The sequence below is a fragment of the Epinephelus lanceolatus genome, chromosome 1, assembly GCF_041903045.1.
Source record: "Epinephelus lanceolatus isolate andai-2023 chromosome 1, ASM4190304v1, whole genome shotgun sequence".
Classification (NCBI taxonomy): Eukaryota; Metazoa; Chordata; class Actinopteri; order Perciformes; family Serranidae; genus Epinephelus; species Epinephelus lanceolatus.
Window position 1 is genome coordinate 29,193,655 of NC_135734.1, and position 12,016 is coordinate 29,205,670.

Here is a 12,016-nt window from a genome sequence, read left to right on the forward strand (position 1 = left end):
GTCAAGAGATCTATATAATGAAGAAGACCCATGTTTATTGGAGGCTTTAAATTATTCCAACATGGTAACATGGACACCCTTTGTCACATCTGTCTGTTTATCTTTGAATGTACTCTCCACTCAGCCTTGACATGGGGCACTCATCACTGCAGACTCCTGGCAAACTTCTCTAAGGTTGGATCGTATTGTGACGTTGTTTCCTTCACAAGGGTGTCACAGTCAAAGAGGCTGCAGCATTCAGCTTAGTCAAACAATCAGAGCTCCCCATACTGTGCGCCGATATGATAAACAAATCCAATTGTCATACTCCAAAAGGAAATTTGGTAATGACGTCTCTACATACATTTTAGCCTAACGAAAATGTGCCAAACCAACGCCTCAAAGGGTTCAAAGGTTGTGTAGTGACAATCTTCTCTTTGTCTAGTAATCTACGTCACCACTACTGTTAGAGTCTTTGTATTGGCAATAAACTGGAAGCAAAATGAATCTTCAGAGGCAGTAACTCTGTTTAAAAGGTTCACTCAGAACAAATAAAGTTACAAGATTCACTCTGTTTGTGCTCAACTTGCTCTGCAGGCTCATAAACTTTAACTGGGAGCTACTGGCTAAGACATAGTATGACTAAAGAAGCATTTCAGCATTTTGCAACCAAGACACTGAATATGTCTCATCATCTTAATATAGCTCTTTTGCAGGTTGTTCTAAGGAGTATTTAACTCTTATCTGCTTTTTTTTCAGGGAGTTATTGAGAAGATAAATAGGCCTACAACTCTTACACCTGTCTGTTAAAGGAATACCTCACCCCCAAATGACCATTTGTACATCAATTCCTCACACAGTGTTACATTACATTTGTGAAGGAACATTTGGTTTTTCTTGCATGTCTCCACAGTCAACTTAGACACAAAGAACTGAGAAAGAAATTCTTGGTGAACTGAAGTCATAGAGGACCACATTTAACAACAGCAAAACTACTATGTAACAAATCATGCATTTACAAACTCTCATACAACCCGCGGGGGATTATCTCTTTATGCTCCATACCTCCCAAACAGACAGCCCATTCTGGCAGGGAAGTAAGTTGAAAGTGAAACTTACCTATGCACTCTCCAAAGCCAAAGACTCCATTGACAAAAACATTAATTTTACCTCACTGAACACAGGAGCTGCTGGTCTACTACTGCCTCAGTCAGTTAGTTTGTTTGTGTTATTTTGTGACTTTGGTGTTTTAAAGGGTTAATTCGAATTCACCAAAGTCACAAAATAACACAAACAAAAAACCAATCAAGGCAGTGGTAGATCAGCAGCGCCTGTGTTCAGTGAGGTAAAATTACAGTTTTTGCCAATGGAGTCTGATTTGAAGAGAACATAGACAAGTTTCACTTTTAGTGTCCCGTCAGAAAGGTTTGTCTGTTTGGGAAGTACTGAACATTTGACTGGATAAATGAGACTTGGGTTATACTGCATGAGTTGTGCGAGAGTTTGTAAATTAATGTTTTGATATAGTTTTGCTGTTGTTAAACAGGGCCACCCACGACTTCAATTCATCAAGAATTTTCTCAGTTTTTTTGTTAACCAAAGGCATGCAAGAAAAACAAAATTTTCTTGATGAATGCAATGTAACATGGGGCGAGTAATTTATATACAATTGGTCATTTGGTGGGTGAAGTCCTTTAATATCTACAGGCTAGCTATACCAAGGAGATATTTAGATTAGCTAACATTAGTCCATAACACTCAGTTAGTTGTTTTATCCTTCGGTGATTGTATGGATTGAACAAAAAAAATGTGAATTAGTGATTAGCCTTTTTTAACTTTAGGACAAAGCCAGGCTAGCTGTTTCTCAGTTTTCTGGTCGCAGTGCTAAGCTAAGCTAAGCTAACCAAACCATGTCTTGGCTGTAGCTTCATATTTAACAGACAGACCTGAGTGTGGTATCTTTTCATCTAACTCTCTTTGGCAAATGAGGATTTCCCCAAATTATTCTTTTAAAATGAAAAGCTAGTTATATGACATGAAATAGATGTGAATGTTTTCAGAGTTTACAGTAAATCAGTGACAGGTAAATACAGAGAAACTAAAATGTCAGAGCACATTGCAAATCGAGGCCGGTTCTACACAGGGGCAAGAGGGGGCAATGCCCCCTTAAACAAATGTCTTGCCCCCTCAAATCAAATCCGCCGAAAAAGGCACAAAACATAAAAGTTTTCTCATCTGTCTCCACTCCACTCCGTGCTGTGCGCCGGCTGTGTGTGATCTACTGTCTGCAGTCGGCAGAGACCCTCCCCCCAGTAAACACCCAATCACTGTTTAGTATGCAAATGAGCCAAGATGCATCGGCATCAGGTTTCTCAGTCTTAGTGAGGCAGAATGCAGCAGTAACATGAAGCTCCGTTAAACTCATTGTAGCGTCTCGTGTTGTGAGATACTTAATATATAGTTAACAACCAAGTGTTAGTCTGTCAGTGCGCACGTTTCTTCAATCACACAAGCACAGCGAGAGATGAGTGCCTGCTGCATGTCACATACTGAGGACAAATGCCCTGTGTGTGCCAGACCCCTCCATAAAGCCCCATACAGCCTCTAGTTCTGCACGCTGTTTTTTGATAATCACAACTTTTTTTTTTTTTACAAAGCTTTCATTAAAGGAGCTATATGTAAGAAATCTAAAGCAAATAGTCGTAAAATCATCCTAATATGTCACAGAGACTAAGGAATAATGTTCATATAACATACAGATCTCACCAACAACAATAGTACGGCCAGAATATTCGCATTTAAAAAAAATTTTACGGTCCGCAAATCATGTTTATGTTTTGAATTTGTGTTTTGGCCTGTTGCGCCACCCACCGCCAGTCATGTAGTCAGTAGAGTTAAATCAGTTAAAGTTACGACTGAGCTACAGCAGCACGGCAAGCAGCATTAGCAGTGTCCCAGTACATAGCATTAGCAGTCTCCTCAGCTGTATCCCGGCAGCAGTGTTAGCAGCAGAGAAGCCGGACTTGCTTGAACGGTCCGCTGGAAAACCGAAGATCAAGGATGCGGCGACGCGGCCCTGCCACGGCAGCCACCCGTGGGCAAACAAATCAGTCTCCAGCGTGCCGCTGTAGACTGCCAAATCTGTAGGGGAGGGGGGGCGGACACGACTCACAGCAGTATTTTGAATTTGAGTGCAGTAACCGTTTTGGCCACATTCTTACATACAGCACCTTTAACTTTTCACTCCTGCAGCTTTCAGCAGCTCAAATATATATATATAATATATATATATATATATATATATACATATATATATATATATATATATAAAATGTTCTGCTCTAGCCTTTATCTGTTGTGTTTGTTAGTTCTGTTAGTTTGATAAGTTTTTTTTTATAAGACTAGCTTTGGTAAATACTGGCTATAGTGAGGTTATTGTAATTATTAGGTTCAAATTTAATAAATGTTAAGATGTTGGTTGTGCCTGGATGAAGGATATTTTTATTTTATTTTTTCTTAATTTTTATTTTATTTTTTGTTTATTTTATTTTTCAGTTTTCCTCCCTGAGGGATTGCCACCTTATTGTGGTCAGGGGGTTTGTGTGCCTCAGTGACTCAGTAAGAGCTATACCAGCAGGAGCTTAGTCTTCGGGTGGACAGGTCTTAGGGTAGAGGCCTGACAAAGTGCAATCCATTTCTTTAGGTTGGGGGTTGGACACACAGCTAACAACAACCCAATTCCATGTAGAAAACACTGTTATCAACAACAAAACAAGCGGTGAGCACATTTGAAACCACAGTGACACCCTCTATAGGGCACACACAGCGTCCCCACATCCTGCGAGTGAATGAGTGAGTGAGTGAGCGAGTGAGTGAGTGAGCTTTATTTGTCAGCTCTACCTATGGCAAAAATGTGCTAGAGCATGATGCCCCCTTCACATTTATGACTGCCACCTCATATATGCCTGTCTAGAACCGGGCGTGTTGCAAATTAAAAACATGTAGGAATTGATTATCAAGTATAAACTGTGTGATACATAACTAATAGGTTACTTCAGCATTAATATGACACAAGGACTTAACAGGACTTTTATTGCCTGAGAGCATTGTAGCGCATGAAAATAATAAACTGTGGCTTTAGTCTATGCGTCTGTGGTTTTTGAACTTCCGTTGTGTTGTGTTGTTTTCTATTTGGGTTAATTAGGATCAACCGCTCTTTTATTGTTTCATATGTTATTTATGAACTAAAATACATTTCGCCACCCTAAACTCCCCCGCCCCTCCCTCTGTGGGCTTAGCTGGTGAATAGATTCTCAATCTCCATCTCTCTGTTGGGAAACACTGGAATACATTCATCAACATCATTGTATCTTTATCTTTACAATCAACCCTGATGACCCGACGCCTTAAACTGAGTGGTTTGAAACACATTCATTAGCTGAACATCTTCAGCAGCTATACTGACAATGCCATATAGTTTAGCGTGCACACTGATTAGGCCGAATAAACACTGCGGCATATTCATAAGCAGTGATTCAGCCGTCAGGAGTTTCAGGTGTAAAATAAATATTCATGTAATGCTTAATGTATGTCATGTGTGAAAATTTCAAACATGAGTCATACTGTATGTATAATTGTTGTGCACGCAGTGCATGTTTTTATCAGCTTGACTGTGATTCAGGCATGTTTCCCATCACAGCATGTTGCCAAGTGAATGTCCTCTGTGTATTTAAAGAAGGTTATTGTGGAGGACAAGAACTGTCGAGATGTGGGGTTAGTGTGGCCTTTAGGGGTGTTATTTAAAGCATGCGGCTGGTAGCCCTCGTTGTTTAACCAAGTTTTTAATGTGATGAAATTGTCCCATTTGAACAAGCCACTCTGAAGTGTCCCTCAGTGTGATGTAACAGTGTGATGTAACAACTGGAGGAAATAAGTTAGGGACCACGGCCAGTGACATGAGCAGCCAACCACGTAGTTTTATTAGAGTTGGGTGTGGACCACTGGAAACCAAATACATTTTTGTGATATTGAAAAATCTTTGGTGGGAAAAATGTTACCATTGCGCTTGTACTTATACTAGACCAAAAATGTATAAAATATGACAGACATAAAGGTCCAGTGTGTCCAGATTTTTTATTTTTATTTGAAACTTTATTCAGTGTTTTACTGGTTTAAATCACATAGTCCATTTGTTTTAGAGAGGAAGAGACCCCTGCAGATAATTTGGATCCAGGTAAACATCTCCTGGACAATCAACACTGAAGAATTCTAAAGCCCAGCTCAGACCCAAGATTCACAATGAGACGAGTTGAAGGGACAGGCAACTATTTGCAATGCGTCATTCTATAACATTCTAAAAACCTGCCGGTTCACACCAATGCAACTAGATGAGATGGTGAATCATCTCAATGCAACAACTCTCTGTACTTCTGTTCTGATTTCTAGCTTTTGAGCTTATTTTGAGGCTGAAAATAATTTGTAGCATCTTAAAATATGAATGAGGATAGTGATAGTGAGATACTGGCTATGGTTGCATTTGTAGTAGTGGTGAAATGGCGAAAACATAACAAGAGCATCAGACTGTATTCATAATCAATACGCCACAATAATATAAGTAAGCAGCACCAATTAGTTAGGCAGTGAGAATGTGTGTGTGTTGGGGGGTCATAAGCACACACAGTGAGCAGCAGCAGCAGCAGCAGTGACCCACCACCTGACACCAGCACATATTAGGACAGAAACAGAGGGCTCAATGGGGACGGAGCACCTGCCGCAGCAAGCGAACACGTCATCTGACTTGACTTGACCAGTGGACTTCACTACAAGCCAACTGGCTGTAGAAACAGCTGACATGTTTTACGTCTAAAACTAGCCACTGGTGATTTGACCAGCTGAGGTGCAGGTGACACCATCAGCTGTCTCGAGTCAAGCTCAGATGGCCAGTTCACACCGCTGCAACTTTTCTCTGCAGCGTTCTAAAATGGTTTTGTTTCATTGCGAATAATTGGTCTGAACTGGGCTTAATCAGGAGAAGTTTCAGCTGGTTGCAATCTGCAATCATAAACACTAGATGCCACTAAATCCCCCTAAATATGACACAATGGACCTTTAAGATGTAATGATATGTTTTGTATATAGTGGATTTCCATTCGCTATAATAGTAAACAACTTGTTAACCATTCACTACGGGTACAAGTATGACAACAATGGTGCCACTGTAATGTGAACTGTTGTTATCTGAAAGCAAATATGTCTCTGTGACTAAAGCATTAGCTACGGTCATGCGCTAATAAAAATGATCTTTATATGCATACAGTTTACTCCTCTAAAGCATTGCTGCAAATTAACAGATAGAGCTGTGTGTGTGTGTGTGTGTGTGTGTGTGTGTGCATGATGTGAATTGAAATTAATGGAAAGTGTAACCAAATTATACCTACACATTTTGTCCTACCAACACTCACTGCACCGCAGCAATTATTGTGTGTGAGGGCAATCAGAAATAATTAATTATGCTCAGACGCATTGCCTCTGGCAGCATTTTATACTTGTGTGTATGAAAGGTCAGTTTTCTTTGCAAGGCAGAAATGAAGATGCTGACAAAGTGATGGACGTCTCTGTTAATGTTTTTGTGTCAAAACAAAATCATCCCAGGTGGACTCTTGTTTCAGCCTAAGTTCAGTCTGCGGGCTCGGTAAAAGTGAAGATGCCTTTTTGCTAATTATCTGTGTTTGTGGAAGTGTGAGGTGCAAGTTAGTGAGTCAGGGTGCAGTATAAGTATCGGACTGAAACACCAAAAGAAGAACTGGATGGATGAAATTAGTGTGGGTTTTCTGTGAGGTATAAAAGTTCTTCAAGTTGCAAAATATTTACTTTGTAAAATTTCAAAGTAACTGAAATATTCACAGAAATGACGATGGTAGGAGTAAATATGCAGATGAAACACTGGGACTTTGGTGAGTAGGTTATAAATAAAACAGGAATATGACGCCTACCTATTTACCCTTTATTGCATGGTGGTGCCATATGGCAACAATTACTTTATCTCACTTTTACTGAAAGGCATTAATATGAAACCCATGTGTTACTGTCCAGTTTTGATAGGGGGTCTTCTACTTAAATATGACAAATAATTGATCACATAACACGTCCAGGAAATCCTTTTTGCACCTTCTTTTTCAATGGACATGTGTCACTGAGGAGGTCATGATCTAAGGACTCATAGAGTTTAGTAATTTATTCCATATTTAAGCAAAATTTCTTCAAGAAAAAAAACCTGAGCTATTGTCTGGTAACTTTTAATTTTGACTTTTGATTTTCAAAAACAGTAAAGTGAATTTGTGTCCATATGGAAATTATACACAAATACAAAAGTGATATGTGTGCATTCAAACTATTGGACTGTGATTGACTTACATAGCTCTAGGCGACTGAGATTATGTTTACAGCTTTTAATTATATTAAAGCTTAAACCAAATAAAAACAAAGAAATCTCAACCCTATAAGAATATGGATATGAATAATGGATTCTGCAAAGTACATTATTATTATTATCATTATTATTATTATTGCTAGTACTGTGCAGTGCCACAGTATATTAAAGGTCCAGTGTGTTGGATTTAGGGGCATCTAATGGCGGAAATGGCGTATGACATTCATATGTTTTCATTAGTGTATAATCACCTGAAAATATGAATTCTTGTGTTTTGTGACCTAGAGGAGCCATTTATGAATATGGAGTGAGTCCTCAACCACAGAGTCCACTATGTTGTTTCTACAGTAGCCCAAAAGGGACAAAGCAAACACTGGCTCTAGATAGGGCCATTTTTGTGTTTTTGCATCAGCCATCATTCTACTACATAAGCCCTTTTTAAAAAGGAACTGTGCAAATTTGCAGAAAAGCCCAATCACTCTTCTTTCACCATTGGCAGTATAAAAACAAAATCAGGGAGTGCAGCAAAATACCGCCTTCCTACTTTTGTTACAGAATGCGCCTTTTTCAGGGCAATGGGGGGCGTGAGCAAGTAACAAAACGTGTAGCTCAGCGTGTGATGTAAACAGTGACATGGGAGGGAAGCTGCAGCTGGTCAGTCCTTCGGCGATTCTCTCATAAGTTGGCCCATTCTTCACCGTTCCTGTCATTTGACAGTTAATGGCCTCTTCGTTTGCGAGGGCAGGAGGGCGCGCAATTCCTTGCCTCCCCAGTTGCTCATCTTTACAGTGTCTGTCAGGTTTGCGTTTCCCTCTTGCTACTAGCTGCTCGCTTATTCCTGCTATCAGCTGTTTCCTGTTTATCCACCGCCAGTGGGTCGCATGTGCGGCATCATCAACAGCTCCTCCCACAAGTCATCAACAGCCCCTCCCATTGCGGAAGGCCATCTCAGTTTGTTTAAACTTAAAGGGTTCCGCCAATATGTCTACCCTACAAGACGGAAAATTGGGCACCTCGGATCAACTCGCCAGTCCGGCTCCGTGTGTCTAAACGCTCGCAGCTTGCCGGCAAAACAGCCAAACATTCACGGAAAATCTGGCAGTGTAAAAGGGGCTCATGTTTGCCACATAAGAAAAGTTTCAGTTCTGCACCCTCACCACTAGATGCCTATAAATCTTACACGCTGGACCTTTAAAGTCTTGCTTTCTACAAAATCTGCACAGTTCACCCCAAAATCAGAAATAAACATTTATCCTCTTACCTGTAGTGCTATTTATCAGTCTAGATTGTTTTGGTGTACATTGTTGAGTACTGGAGATGAAGAGGATGGAGATGTCTGCCTTCTCTCGAATTCAATTAAAAACGAGATGGCACTTGGCTTGTGGTGCTCAAATGAAAACATGTATCTACTCATGGATGAGAGGCTTGTGTTGTGACAGTGTGAGATGTAAACATTAACGACGCCCTTTTTTAGCTGAATTGTAACGTTAGCTAGCTCAGTAGTGTTAGGTGAGGTAACAGTAGATGCACACTTCCTTCCGTGCATTGATACAGATGGTGGGTGTAGTTCAGTAGCAAGAAAATAGTTCCTTCATAAAACTGCTCACAACAAGGTCTGTGGATTATCTTGAGTAACCAGGTCGTGATTTCTGGAAAGAGACATTGCTGCTGAGTTTTTCAAATGTAGTTTTTGGCACTTTGAGCACCACAAGTCGAGTGCCATCTAGTTCCATTATATTCGAGAGAAGGCAGACATCTCTACAGCCGATATCTCCAACACCGCAACTCACACTAAAACAATCTAGACTGATAAACAGCACTTCCGGTAAGGGGAAAATTTGTATTTTTAAGTTTAAGTTGAGGGAAAGGCCATGGTTATCGTTTTGAAGATAAATTCATTTGCTTCTTTACCTGAATGGAAACGTCGCTGTAGGATCCTCCAATGACCCCAGAGATGGCCAGTGGAACCTCGTTTTGGACAGGTCTGGAGCCGTCTGGGCAGATGAAGCCTGGATCATGCACCTTGGTGAGGGAGGCCCTTACGAAATCTAGAGACTGCTCCAGAGCATATGTGTCCTTGGAGCAGGTGTCCAGGATGTGGGCCCCCAGCTGGAGTCCGGGAAGGATGCGATCGCTGGAGTTAATCTCATCAAGTGCCAGCAGCATGGCTTCCAATCTCTGGATCCCTCTCTCTTCGTTTATCTTACCACAGTCCTCCGTGCCATCACCTTTTTGGTGCACTGGGAACAGGCCTCCAATTACCAAGTCCCCGTCCATAATGATCTCCCGTTTAGCCGCGGGTGGTAATCTGGAGATGTTGGGCAGGACCCCCGGTATCAGCAGCTCCAGCAGGAGCATGTGGAGAGGCCAGTAATGGGCAGACTTGGCCAGCGACCTGGGGCAGAGCACTACACTCAGCATGGCAGGATCAGGTGGCAGGGTTCAGCAGGCTGAAGTAGAGAGGAGCAGAGGTTCACAGAGACTGGAGGCGGATCGCTTTCAAGTCTTCTCTCAGTGGGTGCAGCATCTTTGATATTTCCTGAGTGAATCAAAGAAACACTAATTACTTAGTTAATCAAGCATGAACCTTATTTCACCATGATCTATCTATCTATGTATCTATCTGTTCAGGTGTAACAGCACCTGCGGGCAGAAAACACATTTACACTAATGAGAAAATAAAACAGAGCAATTTAAAACAGAGTAATAAAATGATCATATGTCTTAGAATGTGCATTACTGACGCCCACTGACAGCTTTTTTTGCCTTTTTTTGCACAGATTATTACTGTCATTAACCTCTTTCAGCTTTGCACCCACAGGGTTATTCAAACATATGAAACGGTCACACAAAGGCATATAGCAGCATGAAAGCATCTAGTTTATATCTAAACTTTCTCTTGCAAGTGGTTCTTTACTGTTTTCTTATCGCTTTTTGTCTGAACTTTGTTTTTTTTTTCTCAGCAAAATGCAATCTATAGAAAAGTTACAGACAAATAAAGCTATTATTGGACAGTCTAAACCCGAGACGGTTTTGCCAGGAGGCTGAAATTGGGCTACGAATCCTATGAGTTACTTTTTGAAGTGAAACAGAACTACAGATTATTTCATCCCAGTGCTCTGCGATTCCAGCGTGAAATATAATCACTGCAGTTTTATCTGAAAGACAAACTCTGCCAAGTGACCGCATCAAACATTTATAGATATTTAAGGCACCTCTCAAGTGAAGCGTAATTTCCAAGCTTACAACCGAGATATCACATAGATGGCGGTTCTCCTCAATGGCTGGGGTTGCCATGGAAACATGATGGGTAAAAAATAAGGGCTGGACTGCAGGGAAGTGGGCAGTGAGACATGTATGCTAATATAGATTCCTATCATGTGGAGGTTACAGGTTTGGGCCTCAGCAGGAGTTGTTATGATGTCTGATTAGGGAGGTGGGCTGTTTCAATCACAGAAAGAGGAGACCAATCCGCTTTCTTTCAAACACAGTCCTTCATCACATTCATCACACACACACACACACACACACACACACAGGTTCAGCAAACAGATTGATAATAGCAGCCTTTACATGGAGAGGATGGACTTTTAATGACTCATAACTTAGAGTTTTTTGGGACTATTATTAACATATCTTTATCCTGGAATAAATCAGCGTTTGAAAGTTAGAGGGATGCAAAATGACACATTAAATCAACGGAAATTGCCTGTGAGTGTGTGTTAGATTTTATTTTATGTCATTTAAATCCAAAATCAGATTTTAGAGGAGTCATGCACAGAGCTTGGCTGCAGTTTGGACTGTACAATGTGCCGCCGCTCCCCTCTTCATTAACAAGCAGTGGGGAGCTTATTAGTGACTTTTTCCTATTCTGCCACACAGTGTTGTCACTGACACTGTAACATTACATGAAAAATGTGTTACTTGTATACCCAAATGTATTATCACTTCTATTATTAGCAGCATCCTTAACAGCGATTTTATTCGATCCATGTGTGTGTTCTGTTTCCTGTGCTCACAGAGGCAGAAACCCCACACAGCGGGGTATTCAGGGGTAGGTTACAAAACACCAGTTTCTGCATCTACACATAGATAAGTTCATCTGATGTGCGCGCGTCTGTGTGTGTGTGTGTGTGTGTGTGTGTGTGTGTACTGTACATCCTTGTTCTTGCTACATAGTGAGGACCGAACCATTTTTAACCGACGAAGTGAGGACATTTTTGGAAAGTGAGGACATTTTGGCTGCTTCTCGCTTCTGTAAAGGCCTGTTTGAGGGTTATTACAATTAGGTTTAGGTTAGAGTCTCGGAAACAGTTGGGGTTAGGCATTCTGTTTAGATGGTTAAGGTTAAAGTATGGGGCTAGGGAAAGCATTATGTCAATGAAGGTCCTCACAAAGATAGAAGCACAAGTATGTGTGCGTGTGTGAGTAAGCATCCTTGTGCAGGGACATTTGAAGAATATCCTTTGACATCCCGGGAGCAGTGCAAGCAACAAACAACAGAGAAAATGAGGAGGAAAAAGTGTAATGAATGCTGAGGTTCCCCCTAGATAAATATTACATCAGGTTGTGGGTGGGAAACCTTAAGGAACACTGATGAATCCACTA

General features: G+C 40.9%; 1 protein-coding gene across 1 annotated transcript in view; it reads right to left on the bottom strand.

Moving 5' to 3' along the window:
* grm2b (glutamate receptor, metabotropic 2b) overlaps positions 1-12,016 on the bottom strand; it is a 43,615-nt gene that overhangs the window by 28,177 nt on the left and 3,422 nt on the right. Inside the window, exon 2 of the mRNA XM_033627742.2 lies at positions 9,320-9,947. Coding sequence (XP_033483633.1) covers positions 9,320-9,829 — 510 coding nt within the window. The 5' untranslated portion in view covers positions 9,830-9,947. The remainder of the gene's footprint in view (positions 1-9,319; positions 9,948-12,016) is intronic.